Here is a 17,210-nt window from a genome sequence, read left to right as displayed (position 1 = left end):
TTAAGGGGTGGCTTCTTTAAGGCCTGTCAGTAAACAGCCCTGTTTTGATTGGCTAATGTCACTGCATAGGAAACAGTATCAATGGAAACTCGCTACGCGAGTAAATGTTCTGACAACGTTATCCATGTTCAACCATCATATACAGACAAAGCATAATGAAATAATTTATGAACAATAATGCAGCTGCTGTCAGATTTAAGAGTTGGTAGCTGCTTAATCTTTTAACACAAGTTGATTTGCGAACTCTCCATTACACTGTGCCTCGCATACAAAACAAAATGCTCTGAACAAACATATCCTCTGGAGCGATCCGGGACGCCATTAAAATAAACCAACCACTTGGGATCCTACACTGGGATCTCTATGAACTCTGCAAACGAGCAGTTTAAACGGGACACAACAAAGCAAACGTTCATTCACTCTTCCATTTGTCCTGATGTCGACAGACTCAAGTGCGTGGAGTATTGATAGAAAGTGAATGGCCATCTGTGTACTGTATACAGTGTAGACAGCGCCAGTGATTATAATGGAATCTATTTGCTTTTGATGCGTGGTGACGCTCACATCCAGAGTAGGCAATTGTCAGCCGTTAAGTGACTGAATGCCAGTGGACGGGGCCTATGGTGTGATGTAAAACTATTTGTCAATGTCTTGCTCTGGAGGTCATATACAAATGTGTTGGCCTGTGTGACATCACAGATCCCACAATATCAAAACGAGCCGTTTTTTGAGTTTGTTTTAAAAAAGGCTTTCTTTGTAATAAGGAGGACGTTTTAAGCATTGAGGGAGGCAAATTAGATTTTTCATGTCATGACCCTTTTAAAAATAAACTTGAGTGTGCACTGTTTATTTTGCACGTTCAGTGTCCTCAAACCTGGATGACGATTTTCAGAGCTTTGACTTTTTGGTCTGAACCCCAGGCTTCCTTTAGAGACTGGTTGAGCTCTTCAATGCGGTTCACATAGTCCTGCTGGGACAGGTTTAACAGCTCCCTCTGTGAGCCCTGAGCACACACAATACACTCAGCACATTCATAAACACATCTACCAACAAACATAAAAAGCACAAGGTATCTCCAGATGAGACACACCTCCTCCAGGTCGTCCAGTTCCTCCAAACGAGTGCGCACCTTCTCTGACACGGCTGAGCTGGGACTGGATGCTTTACCTTAACACAAGTCAAACTGTTAAATGTGTACAAAAAACATTTTACAGCCTGATGCTGAAGCAGCACATCACACCATCATGTGATGTTTCTTTCTCAGCACTGGTCAGGATGGGTCAATAAATTAGTACTGGAATTTTGTTTGCTACGTATTTTACAGGTTAAAACAGTTGTTTCCTGACAATCCTGAATTATTTATTAAAAATTAAAAATTGATTTAGACATTTTTTTTTATTATTCATTTGAAAAATAATGTCAATCCTAAATTATTGGCAAAAACATAAATAAGTAAAACTTGATAAATAGATAAAATATTAATAAAAAATATATTTGTTATTATTATTATTATTATTATTAATTTAAACATTTAACAACTTATGTCAGCCCCTAATGCCTGATTTGTTAAAAAATAATAGTATTATTAATAATAATAACAATAGAAACAAATACCGTTTTTTAATCGATTCAGCCGATCTCTTTATCTGGCGGTAGCAGTTTTAGCATATCTTAGTATAGATCATTGAATCGGATTAGACCATTAGCATCGTGCTCAAAAATGACCAAAGACTTCACTATATTTTCCTATTTAAAACTTGACTATTCTGTAGTTACATCGTGTACTAAGACCAACGGAAAATGAAAAGTTGAAAAAAAATTAAGACCGATATAGCTAGGAACAATTTTCTGTGTAATATCACTGTGCTGCCTAACCCATGGTACGGCAGCAAAGTTCCCTGATTATTACGCAGGAATGAGAGATTAGTTCCTATCTATAATTGGTCTAAAAATCTAAAATTTTCATTTTCCGTTGGTCTTAGTACACGATGTAACTACAGAATAGTAAAGTTTTAAATTGGAAAAATATTATCTTTGAAAAAATGAAGTCTTTGGTCATTTTTGAGCACGATGCTAATGGTCTAATCCGATTCAATTATGTATGCTAAACTATGCTAAAAGTGCTACCGCCACAGAGATCGGCTGAATCGATTCAAAAATGGTAAAACTCAACTGTTTAACTCTAAGGGACCTGGATAATGAGCCTATTTTCAAAAAAAGTGCAGTGTTCCTTTAAAACGTAAAAAAAAAAAAAAGTGTAATAACATTTTAAAAACATTTTTTAACAGGCTAAACGGAAGATGTTCTGAGCTGTCAAGCCACCTATTAACAGCTGGATTGCTACAAACCAAGAACAAATAAAAAGAGTCTTTGAACCGATGAACTCACTCTTTTCTGAGCCCATGAAGAGGTTCTGTAAGAGAAATAAAAGCTTCATTAATGTCTGTCAAAAGTGAAAACTGACCGAATGAGTGAGAGCTGTAAACCGCTGCACCTACTATAGAGAGTTTCTCTGTGGTGGTGAATCTAGACAGGATCTCTCCACGTTTAGATGACCACGGCTCAAAGTCCAAGCCCACTTCCTCCTCTTTCTCCCGCCGTTTACGCCCCAACTCCTAAAACAAAATAGTAAAACGTTAAAAAGACCATATTTTAGGGATGCACGATATAAATTGGCCGATATAAGCTAATTTTGTTATGTTATCGTTATCGCCCGATAAGAAAATATGGACGATACATTAAAGCTGATAAATATGGCACTGTTTGCCATGATTGTTTTAAGTTGTATTAAAAACAATGAGAACATCATAATTGTTCGCTTGAGACATGGCTTTAATGGTGAGACTTTTGTTTTTGTAATCAGGCTATCAAAAATGATATACAATTTTTATTTATTGTCTTTTAAGATTGAACATTTTTCCTTGGAGTCTGATCTGTATTGTCTACTGCACGAGAGGCGTGATCAACGAGCATAATTCAACTGACTCTGTATGCAATTGGACAGTCCTTCAACCAATCAGACCACAAGAGGCGTGATCAACAGCATAATTCAAATGACTCTGCACGCAATTGGATAGCCCAACCTATCAGACCAATCAGTTGCTTCTCTATCCGTTATATAGAGAATATGTTAAACGCATATTTAATGCATTGTTAAACGCCAATAGTGAACGCCATGTGAATAAGCTGGTGTGTGATTGGTCCCCGCAAATTTCTAATGGAAAAATGTACAGGTTTCCAGCCGGCGCTGCAGGGCGAAATCAAATCTGGGTTTACCCAGTCTAGATTTATCGGCCAACATATTGGTTGTCGGCTTTCAAATATCGTTATCGGCCAAACTGTTCATACATTTTCGTAACATTTTTCATTGACACACAAAACTGTCCTATGAGTAAATGTAACATTACAACAACAGCATATCTAGTATCAGTACTCACTTATGGAGTAGAAACAACACAATCGTTGTGCCTGTTTTCAGGCCTTCCCACTTAGGTCTCTCCAGTGCTTGAAAGCTTTTCTAAACAGAATGACACAGGTCCTAAAGCACTGGCCTGATTATAACCCATCATTTTCCAGTGATATTCCTCTAACCTTTTCCCTTTTATAATGTCTCTCAGCCATCTATCATTCTACAGTCTTTCTTCAAATTTCTCTCTTGCTCACTCTCTTAAAATTCAATGATACTCAATAATTCCAAGGGATTTCAAAGTACCTTTGAAACGATTACACATTGAATTTGATGGTATAACTGTATGCACTTTTAAGTATCACTGCACAAGTGCTTTTTTATATGGGTACTAGTGCACATTATGATTTTAATAATACTTGGTGTGTGTGTATTTTTTTAGGTTTGTGAATTTTACCCCAGCGGAGATGCTGTGTGGAAGAGTCGGGGTCTCAGATGCCGCAGCGAAGAGGGACAGAGGGTCACACCCATCCAGCATGGAGCTGAGTGGATCCAGAACCACAGAACTAGAGGAAGATGATGAAGAAGAGGTGCTGCCTTTCCGCCCCCCACGGCGAGATTTAGAATCTGTCACCTGAAAAGAAACCATTTATTTACCAACATTATGATTGAAATAACTTGTTCATGAAGTTACTTTTGTCCAAAGCATTTAACAATTCACTTATTACATATTCAGCATTCTTGAAGCAACCAGAGATTTGGTGTTTTGATGAAGAATACACTGGGCACAGAAGTGTTTCATCTGGATCTGGTTTCATCGGTTTCACAGACAGGGCTTAAATTAAGCCAGGATTAGGCCTTAGTTTAATTAGAGCATTAAAGAGGCCTTTAAAAATGTGCCTTAGAAAAAAAAAGAAGAAAAAAAATATTTAAAAAATGTTGCATCCCAAAACATTTTTTGTGCTGAAACCCAACCTTCTGCAAAAAAACAGAATAATGATGTGTGATTTTTTTGTGTGTGATCAAAGGAGTCCCAATCCTCCGCGAATTCAACCCTGCTTTACACAATCTAATCCGATTTCAGGAGTTTTTTTTTTCTTTTTAACAGCCAATTTTTTAATCTAATATGATTGCCAAAATTTTATCAAATTTCCCGCAAACAACTGGGCAGAAGTGATAATTAATTTATAACCGTTGCGCAAGCACAAAACTGGCCGTGGAGAAGGCGTACGCAACCTCCTATGCATAAGTTGTGACCCATGCGTATGAATATTTTGGAGACAGAGCAGTTTAGCGACACTGATGATGAGCTGACAGACTGATGCAGATCTGAAGGAAAACCACTTTAAATCCTTATTATAAATCCTGTATCTTATATATACATTAAATGTGTCACTCATTAATAATATTAAGCCCTTAAATTACATGAAGTACACCCAGAAGTAAATTTACTCAAATAAATAGAAATAATTGTAGTGGATGTGATGCTTTGGAACACTTTTCCTGAGTTGCTGTGTTTTGTTTTAACTACAGTGAGGATTGCTTATGGCGTTTGCTAATAGTAGAACTCATGGTCTGAAAAAATATTTTCACGTCAATAATGCGCAATAAGGCCTATGTTTTCTATTAAAAATGTAAAGCAATTAAAAATACCATTTGGCCAGTGGAAAGAAATGCATTATACTATTTTGATTTATTTATTCAAAAACAAAGCAAAGATAGACTACTGAATGATTTTTAGCAATGTAACGTGACGGCACATCTTATGTATTGTACTTTTAAACATAGTATCACGTGGATAAATATGCATATGCAATTAATATGCAGATGACGTTGTGCATAGTAGGCATTGCAAGATTCATATATGGTTATTTCGGGGAGGAGAAATGGGGTGGAGATGCATGACTGGGTTTTATTAAGGGAATTTTGCACATATTCTGCCATATCCAAGGTTTCATAAATCTGAAAACTTCTGTGCGCACACAAAATCTAGCTTTTGTGCACATGCATTTTTATGATGAAATCCATGGAAAGTTTTACTAATAAGGCCTCTGATGTTTAACCAGCAGCATAGACATCCGTTAATGGTTTGTGTATGACTTGAACAGCAAGTGGCTGAACAGATGAACACCCAGACAAGTAACATAATAGAAATTCAAGAAAAATATGGAATTATTTATACAATATACAAAAAGCTAGCCTATTCTTGATCAATACACTCAAATGTTGTTAACTCCACGAGGACTGAACCTGTAATAATAAGTGAACAGCATTATTTTAAATAAAACATTTAATGGGTAAAGGAGAACTGTACCGTAATGGCTTTGAGTGGATGATAGTCACTGAACTCCACTGCTAAAACCTCCAAACGACACACCTGACACTCACTCTCATATTTACGGCCCCGAGAGTGCCTGTGCAAAACACATGCTGTCATGATTATCATTTTAATGCTGGTGTGACTGAAAATACAATAAAATGTGCAAAATGTACCATATTGTGTTTCTGCACCATGGTAATAGCATTTATTGTTATGTGTTTGACTGATGGACATTTCCAAAAGGTGGTATTATCATTGTACAAATACAATACCATAATATTCTAAGTATAATTATATCATGGGAACATCAGTCTGCTACAGTCATAAGACTGTAACGTTAAGTTGCCTCCCTCTAGTCGACTACAGTCATGTTTAATCGCTAGTACAGACATTTTAGAATCCGCATATTCTTAATTAGTTCTCTATTCATTAACATTATTCAGTGTTAGAGTTTGATAGCGTCAAAAACGTTTTAAAATGTAAGCATTTCTTACCACTGAACTGAAGCCATGTTCAATCAGTGTCATGTGATGCCGAAGCATTCGAGATAAGAGTCTTCTGTCATAATAAAAGTCACAAAGATTTCAAAGGTATTTATCTGTACGAAATTAATGTATTTCGAATAGAAAGTACAATTCACCGAGAGAGAGAGAGAGAGAGAGAGAGAGAGAGAGAGAGAGAGAGAGAGAGAGAGAGAGAGAGAGAGAGAGAGAGAGAGAGAGAGAGAGAGAGAGAACACACACACACACACACACACACACACAGAAATGTGTTTGTGTGTAAGAGAGTCTGGGCGTGTGAGAGTGAGATTTTTTTAGCAACAATAGCAATTCAATTCATAATGGAAAATGTCCTTGTGATGTACCAAAATATGCTATATTAAAAAGGCTAATGAATAATATGATAAAATAATACTAATTAATAATAACAACAACATCATATAGCGCACATCTATTTTATTTATGGTCTCAGTAGATGACAGTATTTTGACATATTTTTCTTACCTTTCCATTATTAATAAGAACCTCAACCTCGTTGTTTTGTTTCCCATACAAATACAAAGCAATCTTGTAGCTGTTTCACACCTTAGCATGAACTTTACAAGTAAACTACATGCATACATACTTTCAGAACTCAAAGATTTTAACAACAGGACTATTAAACATGACTTGTTCTTAACTAACCTGTTCCTTAAAGATTTGCTTTGATTGGAAAAAAGGAACAATTACCCTTCTGAAAAAAAAAAACATGCTGGTTATTGTATTTTTTAAAGCATGGCAATGGTTTGAGCTGGTTCATGCTGGTCCATACTTGGTCGACCAGCTTAAACCAGCTCACGACCATCTTAAACCATCTGCCATGCTTACAAAAACATTTCTAACCAGCAAATGCTTTTTTTCACAACAGGTTTGATTGAAGAGTAGATTAAAAACTATACAGTGTCGTAGAACAGCAAATCCTCTGTCTTAGTGAAGGAAAGCTTCAAGATTTGTCTTTTAGGTTGTTAGCTTTGAAGCTATACTGGTGGGCTCTTTTGAAACATCCTTTGTAGAGCTTTGAAACCTTTGAATCATTTGCTTCAAACCAAGTCACATGATTTTAGTAAACAATACTTCATTACGTCATATGTTAAGTAGGGACTACATCACCTGTTTTAAAAAAAAAATGAAATTTCAATGCTTTGCCACTAGGGGCGATCTTTGTGAAGTCTATAGATTTTTTTTTTCCTGATCTCGGATCAATTTGATCATTTATGATCTTATAATGAGACAAAATATTTAATGGTATTAGATCATTTGAAATTGCATTTAATATATTGCACCTTCAATAAAACATTTGCAATTGGTTTGTAAAAAGTGTTTTTATTCAGGCGTCAACAGCATGTGCATTTTCAAGCACTTTGAAACAATAAATCATTTGCGAAGTAAATGGTTCAATTGATTAGAAGTTTCAAAAAGCTTTAATCTGTCTAGTATGCATTTGCAAGGAGGCATTAATCATATTTCTGATGTTTATTGAAGAGCTGTGGAACAACATGTTTGTCGTCTGTATATCTGTCTCGTACAGAACTCCCTAAATACCCTTGGTGGGCTGGATAGTGAAGCACATCTTTCATGTAATACCTTGACACCTCCCTTTAAGTCAAACACTTTAAACAGGTTACATTTGCATTATTTTCATTATGATTATAACATAAATTTCTACCTCTCTCCATAACAAAGGCAATGTCTTTAACCTAGAACTCACCAGAACAGGATTTCTTCAAATTAAACATAACATTTCTCTTTTCAATGCTGTCCTAAATCACTGTTTCTGAATTCTTCCACTTCATTTTAGGATTATTATTCAGTTATAACCAAGCCTGGTCACGTAACTCAGTGAAGCTGTTTGTCCAGTTTCTCAACAGGTTTGCTTACTCTGCCTGACCTAGGGATGTTAGGTTTCCTAGCAACCGCCCCTTCAGGTAAATCAGAGTCCCCATGAAGTTACACTTTTAATGCTGACTGTTCAGAATTCTCCTCTGTCTTTAAAGTAATTCCAAAAACTCCATCTGGCAGCAGCTGAAGATGCCTGCCATTTCTCCTTTTCTCTCCCTCCTTTTCGCTGAAGAGCCTGTAAGATCTTGGAGTACTGCTTTCCTTCATTACCGTAACAGGTCCTTTCCATCGTGATTCCTCATCAAGCTTTAATAAAACTTCCTTCTTTTCGCTTGCTTGCTTTTCTATTGCTGCTTTATCTTTCTCTTTTACGCTTGCTTTGTTTGGCCACTTTGGTTTCAGATTTTTTGGTAGGGTAGGTAGGGTAGTACGAATTTTCCTTCCCATGAGCAATTCCACTGGACTGACCCCTGTGGAGGAGGTAGGGGTAGCTCGAAAACACATGAGTGCTACTAACGGGTCATCCTGTTTCAGAATGCGTTTCGCTGTCTGAACTGCTCGTTCAGCATGTCCGTTTCCTTGTCGATTGTACGGGCTTAATGTAATGTGCTGAATATCGTACATACCACAAAAGCTTCTCCAAGCTTCACAGCAGAACTGCGGTCCATTGTCGCTACCAATTTGTTCTGGTATGCCGAATCTCACAAACAAGGCTTTAAGCCTCTGAATGACATGCTCTGCTGTAGTGGTGTGTAGCAGAAGAATTTCTAAGTAGTGCGGATAATAGTTTGATACTACCAGATTTTGTTTTTCTTCATGTATACACAAGTCTGTGGCTATTCGCTGCCACAGTCTTTCTGGCAGTGGTTTTGACTGTAGAGGTTCTTTGTGCTGGGCATGTTTGTTTCGTACTCAAAACTTGCATGTTTCTATCTTTTGTCTAATATCCTCAGAAACTCCAGGCCACCAAACTTGAGTCTCTTGAGTCCGTGCTCTGCATTTTGACAACCCTTGGTGTCCGTTGTGAGTTCTGCTAAGCACTTCAAGTCTCATCACAATGCGATTCCCCAACAATCAGTCCATCAGTCACTGACAAAGAGTCTTTCTATTTGTAAAAGCTCTGTACACTGTTAGTAATGCTTTTAGCATATTCTTCTGTTACTAATCTTTCTACAGTTCGTAGCTGCTCATCCTTTTGTGTCTTTGTTTTCCTTTCTGTCAACTTACTTTGTGACACTGGCAGACAGCCAATGATTGCATTCACATGACAACTCACTTCTGCTGTCATGAAGTTTTCCTTAGTGTTTAATGGGCTTCGTGACAACGCGTCCGCAACAACCAAGCTTTTGCCAGGTGCATACTCCGCTTTTGCATTAAACTTCATGAGTATCATCAAGAGTCTCTGACATCTCACTGGCGCAGTGTCCAAGTATTTACTATTGATCAGCGGTATTAATGGCTTGTGGTCAGTGATTTAAATTTAAATGTGTCCATACCCACCAAGTATTTCTGGAACCTTTCACATGCCCATGCACCTGCAAGGGATTCCTTCTCTATCTGGCCGTATCTTGTTTCAGAATCTGTCAACCTTCTAGAACAGTACACAACCGGTTTCCAGCTGTTGTCATGCTTTTGCAGTAAAACGCCACTGATACTGTAACTGCTCAGCATCCGCTGATACCTCTGTTTCTTTTCCAGGATCATAGTGTGCCAGGACTGGAGCTTTCATGAGCACGCTTTTAAGTGTGCTAAATGCACTTTTCTGCGGTTGATCCCATGTCCATGCATGTCCTTTCCTTAGCATCTCATACAATGGACCTCCCTTCGTTGCCAAGTATGGGATATACAGTGCCTTGCGAAAGTATTCGGCCCCCTTGAACTTTGCAACCTTTTGCCACATTTCAGGCTTCAAACATAATGATATGAAACTGTAATTTTTTGTGAAGAATCAACAACAAGTGGGACACAATCATGAAGTGGAACGAAATGTATTGGATATTTCAAACTATTTTAACAAATCAAAAACTGAAAAATTGGGCGTGCAAAATTATTCGGTCCCCTTAAGTTAATACTTTGTAGCGCCACCTTTTGCTGCGATTACAGCTGTAAGTCGTTTGGGGTTTGTCTCTATCAGTTTTGCACATCGAGAGACTGAAATTTTTGCCCATTCCTTCTTGCAACAGAACAGCTCGAGCTCGGTGAGGTTGGATGAAGAGCGTTTGTGAACAGCAGTTTTCAGTTCTTTCCACAGATTCTCGATTGGATTCAGGTCTGGACTTTGACTAGGCCGTTCTTACACCTGGATATGTTTATTTTTGAACCATTCCATTGTAGATTTTGCTTTATGTTTTGGATCATTGTCTTGTTGGAAGACAAATCTCCGTCCCAGTCTCAGGTCTTTTGCAGACTCCATCAGGTTTTCTTCCAGAATGGTCCTGTATTTGGCTCCATTCCATCTTCCCATCAATTTTAACCATCTTCCCTGTCCCTGCTGAAGAAAAGCAGGCCCAAACAATGATGCTGCCACCACCATGTTTGACAGTGGGGATGGTGTGGGTGATGAGCTGTGTTGCTTTTACACCAAACATAACGTTTTACATTGTTACCAAAAAGTTAAATTTTGGTTTCATCTGACCAGAGCACCTTCTTCCACATGTTTGGTGTGTCTCCCAGGTGGCTTGTGGCAAACTTTAAACAACACTTTTTATGGATATCTTTAAGAAATAGCTTTCTTCTTGCCACTCTTCCAAAGGCCAGATTTGTGCAGTATACGACTGATTGTTGTCCTATGGACAGAGTCTCCCACCTCAGCTGTAGATCTCTGCTGTTCATCCAGAGTGATCATGGGCCTCTTGGCTGCATCTCTGATCAGTCTTCTCCTCGTATGAGCTGAAAGTTTAGAGGGACGGCCAGGTCTTGGTAGATTTGCAGTGGTCTGATACTCCTTCCATTTCAATACAGGTCCTTCTCAAAAAAAATAGCATATTGTGATAAAAGATCATTATTTTTCCATAATGTAATGATAAAAATTAAACTTTCACATATTTTAGATTCATTGCACACCAACTGAAATATTTCAGGTCTTTTATTCTTTTAATACTGATGATTTTGGCATACATCTAAAAAAAATTAGCATATTCCATCCGACCAATAAAAGTGTTTTTAATACAAAAAAAGTCAACCTTCAAATAATTATGTTCAGTTATGCACTCTCGGTCGGGAATCCTTTTACAGAAATGACTGCTTCAATGCGGCGTGGCATGGAGGCGATCAGCCTGTGGCACTGCTGAGGTGTTATGGAGGCCCAGGATGCTTCGATAGCGGCCTTAAGCTCATCCAGAGTGTTGGGTCTTGCGTCTCTCAACTTTCTCTTCACAATATCCCACAGATTCTCTATGGGGTTCAGGTCAGGAGAGTTGGCAGGCCAATTGAGCACAGTAATACCATGGTCAGTAAACCTTTTACCAGTGGTTTTGGCACTGTGAGCAGGTGCCAGGTCATGCTGAAAAACGAAATCTTCATCTCCATAAAGCTTTTTGAGCAGATGGAAGCATGAAGTGCTCCAAAATCTCCTGATAGCTAGCTGCATTGACCCTGCCCTTGATAAAAAACAGTGGACCAACACCAACAGCTGACATGGCACCCGAGACCATCACTGACTGTGGGTACTTGACACTGGACTTCTGGCATTTTGACATTTCCTTCTCCCCAATCTTCTTCCAGACTCTGGCATCTTGATTTCCGAATGACATGCAAAATTTGAGGAACAGTCCAGTGCTGCTTCTCTGTAGCCCAGGTGAGGCACTTCTGCAGCTGTTTCTGGTTCAAAAGTGGCTTGACCTTTAAACTTCTCCACAACAGTATCTCGGACCTGCCTGGTGTGTTCCTTGTTCTTCATGATGCTCTCTGCGCTTTAAACAGACCTCTGAGACTATCACAGTGCAGGTGCATTTATACGGAGACTTGATTACACACAGGTGGATTCTATTTATCATCATTAGTCATTTAGATCAACATTGGATCATTCAGAGATCCTCACTGAACTTCTGGAGAGAGTTTGCTGCAAAGTAAAGGGGCCGAATAATTTTGCACGCCCAATTTTTCAGTTTTTGATTTGTTAAAAAAGTTTGAAATATCCAATAAATTTCATTCCACTTCATGATTGTGTCCCACTTGTTGTTGATTCTTCACAAAAAATTACAGTTTCATATTATTATGTTTGAAGCCTGAAATGTGGCAAAAGGTCGCAAAGTTCAAGGGGGCTGAATACTTTCGCAAGGCACTGTATTTGCTCATTAAGTTTAAGAGGCCTAATGCCCTCCTCAACTCATTTACATTGTTCGGTTCTTGCAAATCGTACAAGAACGTAATTGCACATACCTTTTCTGGGTTTGCTTTGACACCTTGTGCATCCATGACATGTCCCAGGAAACTCAGCTCTGCTTTTGCTGAATACACACTTGTCTTTTTTCAATTTTAGTCCCATTCTTTCCATCTTTTCTAGAACTCTTTTCAAGTGAATGTTGTGCTCTGCCCTGTCCTTCCCATACACAATCACATCATCCATGTATACAGCAACTCCTTCCATGTCCGCTAGAAGCTCGTTCATTTATCTTTGGAAGATCTCTGGAGCTATGCGTATTCCAAACGGGAGTCTCTTAAAACAATATCGCCTCACAGGAGTGATGAATGTCATCAGCAAACTACTTTCCTCACATAACGGAATCTGACAGAATCCTGATGCTGCATCTAATGATGTAAAGACTCTTGCTCCAGCTAATTTGGATAGGATCTCATCTGTCGTGGGAAGCATGCATGTATCTCTCTCGTTTTATGTTGTCATTCAGCTTATTTAGTCCAACGCAAATTCTGATGGCACCATTAGGCTTTGTGACCGGTACCATTGGTGCACACCAGTGGTGGAATGTAACGAAGTACAAATACTTTGTTACATTATTTAAGTACATTTTTCACGTATCTGTACTTTACTTAAGTAGAATCAATAGTGCATACTTTTTACTTTTACATCGTTACATTTTGCAGCAAATATTTTACTTTCTACTCCACTACATTTCTACAACGTTTCGTTACAGTTTCTGATCAGTTTCAGGGCTCGAGATTAAGGTTTGTTCAGATAATTAATTGATAATGTATTATAATGTATAATATATGAACTGACCATAGGCCTTATTTGCGGGTGGGACGGATGGGACATGTCCCCATCACTTTTTTAAAACATCTAGCTTTACGGATTAACCTAACTAATACAATCAAAAGATCTCTGGTTAACTAGAAGAGTATAATTTTGTTTGTTTGTTAAATAAGAGGCGATCTGGCGCTCGTTGCAGATGTTATCAGTGGTGCAGATTTCTCTTGTGGCTCGTACATGCAGTCTTCACACAGATGAGCGTTTTAATCTAACGCTTAACACCATTGCAGAGAGAGACTTTCTATTTGTTCCGGTCAGATCGCGAAACAAAATGCACAAAAACTGTCCCTGCTCTTGATGTACAACCACAGATGGTATTCGGTTTTGATGAGAGAAAAAATAGGCTACGAGGGCAGATGCTCCGATCTCTGTATCGCTCTTACAGTGTTGCCCATGGCAACTGATAGCGTCGGATCCCAAAATGGTGGACGGGCCCAAACTCCGCCCAATTTGTCACGTGACAGCAAGCTACCATGACATATGTCCTCATTCTCAATACATATATGTCAGAAGCCCCTCCCTCTCTCATTTAGTCTTTATTTACTACCCTGGACAACACACGGCTATGGAATGACCATAAACAGGTAATGACTTGCATTTTTTGTTCGTTAATGTCTTGCTGCTTTTTTCTCTTCCTTTTTCGTGTTTTTTTTTGAAAAAACACTGAAAATGTACCAAGTAAAATATTACTGAAAATGTATTAGTAATGCCTTACACTAATGCGTTACAGCATAAAGTAATAAGTTACTGTAATGCATTACTTTTGTAATGCGTTACTCCCAGCACAGTAAATAAAGACTAACGTATAGCGGTTTACTTCATTCATCTCCCTTGCGTACATTGTATTGTGTGACATAGTCCGTCTGTATATCTGTCTTGTACAGGACTCCCGAGTCCCCCTAGTTGGCTGGATAGTGAAGCACATCTTTCATGTAATACCCTGACATAATCAATAAAAACTGACATCTGTTAGTGTACACTTAAATTTACTAACTTGTAGTAGATTTACACATTTACGGTAACATTTGCGGTTACAGACCAAAGATAGTAAGTAAAGGTACTCATGAGGGGTTTTTGCAACGGAGAAATGTTTTCATAGTCGCTATAACTATGGTGGAAGTACCCAGTTTTTAACGTGTTTACGCAGCAGGAACTAGGAACAATTTTAGTTATAAGAACATTGAGAACATTGCAAATAACTACTGTTCAAAGAAGGAGGGAAACGTGGAGACTATGGGATACAAGCTGAAGACACCTTTATTCACAGGTGAAAGGCCAATGACAGATGCCGACATGAGCGAACCTACCTGCCCACAGCATATAAATGTGGTCACAATCATCATTTCCTTTGCTTACATGCTATTAAAATAACCTCCACAATTCAATGAAAAAACGCTGTTTAGATAGCAGCTTCCCAAGTACTTGGTTAGCAAAGCATACAAAGAGCTGGTCAGAACAATGTGAAATCTCCTGTCTTCTTCCCATTCAATAGAGGCTTGACAGGGTGGGCAGCTCAAACGAGAGCACACTATACACTCCTGACATGGGCTTATATGATGCATATAAGCTTCATTAGGACGTAACACCACTTTTGACCCATCCAACACAAATTGGATGCACCGAGGGATGCACCAACAGCACATGGAGGTCACAAACGCATATCGGTGAAGCCAGTGGCAGCAGCAGGGCTTTATTATATGACAGCATTCCAGGGGCTCAAACGGAGGTTTACACATAGACTCTATTGAAGAAGCTGAGCCCCTTTAAGGAAGTGAATGGCATGAGTGTGTGTGCTTGGCGCAGCACCATTAATGCCCTCATTACAAGCCAAAATAGCCACCAAATACACTTTCAACGTGGAATGGGAGCGACCTTCCTCCAGCAATTGGAGTATCCCTGCAATCAGGCAGTAAAAGTCCTTTGTCTGCACCAAGCTCTAACTAACGCATAAAGCCCCCTTGTCGATGGGGACATAGAGACCATAGCTCCAGCCAAGGGACAGCAGTTGCCTGTATTGGGGAAGACACTATGCTATCCCTGACAGCAATGTCTTGATGCTTGCATACCATGTGATTGCTGACCAGCAAGGAGCTTTCAAAATCAGTGACAGACCCTCTGGACTGTATCGGTTCCACTGGCGGGAACACATACAGCAGGATCCTGGGCCATACATGTAATAGGGCACAACTTAGGTTCCCCTGTCCATGATCAAGAAAAACTGCAGGCAGTGTTTGTTTTCTGCAGACATTTGGGACGGACCCTCCTTTTCCGATCCCGCCTATTGTTTCGGCTGTTTGTGCGTCGGCCCGGCTCCCTAAGCCGTGGTGGTGTGATGGTGTTCTAAGCAATGCAGTAAAGAGCTGAAGAACAAGGGAAATGATGCGTGCAAATGCATTTACACGCTGTGGGCAAGTAGGTCCACCTACGCTGGCATGCATCATTGACCTTTCACATGTAAATAAAGGTGTCTTCAGCAAATGACACGATATCCCATAGTCATGTGTTGCACAAAGGGAACCGACTAAAAGGTTAGGGTTAGCCTTTTGGGGGGACTAAATTACCTCCTACTTCAGAGTGGGGTCTAAAGCCCCGTTTCCACCAAAATTACCCGGAACAATTTGTACCAGGAACTTTTTTTACAGGAACTTTTTTCCCCCCAGACCTGCAACTGTCTGCGTTTCCACCGCGGTCTAAATTTCCGTGAAGTTTAGGCAAATTAGTCCGGTGATGTAGGACTGCGCGCGACTGCTCCTCCAAGTCAGTGACGGACAGTAATCATTTTTGCGCGATACTAGCCACGTTTACAAGCACACTTTTTTTGTGATTCCGATTGAAAGATTTAATGGACTGTTTACATGAGACGTTATCTAAACCGATCTGGTGTTCGATCGATGTGATGACTTTCAATCGCAATCATTTTGTGACATGCTGTTTGTCTGCCGCATCAAAAATGTCAACGCTGTTTTCTCCAGCAGCTGGAATGTGTTAACTGTAGCCATAGCAACTCTTAACGGCCACCAGGACTAATACAGTATTATATAAGCTATTTATTTGTTGTAAACTGTAATAATCATCTCAGAAAAGAAAAAAAATTCTGTCAGGCAATATATGCTGTGTCATTATTCCAACATTATATTCATAACTTACGAAATAAAAAGTTTACCCCTCAGAAAAATTAACTTTCCTCTTGTCAACATGAGCGCGGCGCGCGCTGTCACGTAATGTAAGGACGCACACTTAAAAGTTATCGGTCAGGTCGTTTACATGGTGAAAAATATAGACTAAAAAAATAATAACGAGTATGGAAGAGATTCAAGCTGTGCTGCTTTTGCTGGTTATGTATAGGTTTACTAAAGAGGTAATTAACAACGACAGAAAAAAGCACTAGCATATTCTGAAAGCTTGTAAAGCTAGATTTAAAATGACAATGTATATTATTATCAGCTATTACGGACATTGAACGTGAGATAGCTGAGACGAACGCGCGCCATCAGACAGAGAGCAAGACTGATATTTACTGAACATAGACCGAACCTCGCAAGACTTTTAAAAATGCCAGTTGAAATAAAATGCTAAACCAATCAGCATATTCAGCGCCCAAGTCCCGCCCTCGAAAGTTCCAGAACGGAAATAGTACTACCTCGCGAGCAGGGCTGTTTGGAGGTGGAAATATTTACCTGGAACTTCATTTAAACCCTGGTTCCTGCGGTCAAAACACACCGAGTACCACCCCAAAGTTCCTGGTTCCTGGGTAAAGTTCCTGTGGTTGAAACGCGGCTTAACACAGCACAATAGGAACTACCAGGCCCTGTCCCAAATGGCACCCTAAACACTCATGGTCTACCTAGAGTCTGCAAAGAAGTCTGATGAGGAGCTCGCTTCAGTGCAGGCTCAGCA

At 39.3% G+C, this 17,210-nt stretch overlaps 1 protein-coding gene across 1 annotated transcript in view; it reads right to left on the bottom strand.

Annotated features, from left to right (window-relative positions):
• vps35l (VPS35 endosomal protein sorting factor like) overlaps positions 1 to 6,300 on the bottom strand; it is a 31,751-nt gene extending 25,451 nt beyond the window's left edge. The window contains exons 1-7 of the mRNA XM_067429718.1: positions 6,221 to 6,300; positions 5,721 to 5,820; positions 3,864 to 4,040; positions 2,499 to 2,615; positions 2,389 to 2,413; positions 1,091 to 1,167; positions 875 to 1,003 (exon numbers count right to left, since the gene is read on the bottom strand). Coding sequence (XP_067285819.1) covers positions 875 to 1,003; positions 1,091 to 1,167; positions 2,389 to 2,413; positions 2,499 to 2,615; positions 3,864 to 4,040; positions 5,721 to 5,820; positions 6,221 to 6,237 — 642 coding nt within the window. The 5' untranslated portion in view covers positions 6,238 to 6,300. The remainder of the gene's footprint in view (positions 1 to 874; positions 1,004 to 1,090; positions 1,168 to 2,388; positions 2,414 to 2,498; positions 2,616 to 3,863; positions 4,041 to 5,720; positions 5,821 to 6,220) is intronic.
• Between the last annotated feature and the right edge of the window lie 10,910 nt (positions 6,301 to 17,210).

Source organism: Pseudorasbora parva, chromosome 21 (genome assembly GCF_024679245.1).
Source record: "Pseudorasbora parva isolate DD20220531a chromosome 21, ASM2467924v1, whole genome shotgun sequence".
In the NCBI taxonomy this organism is placed as follows: Eukaryota; Metazoa; Chordata; class Actinopteri; order Cypriniformes; family Gobionidae; genus Pseudorasbora; species Pseudorasbora parva.
Note: the sequence above shows the minus strand (reverse complement) of the source record. Positions and strands in the feature narration are given on the sequence as shown.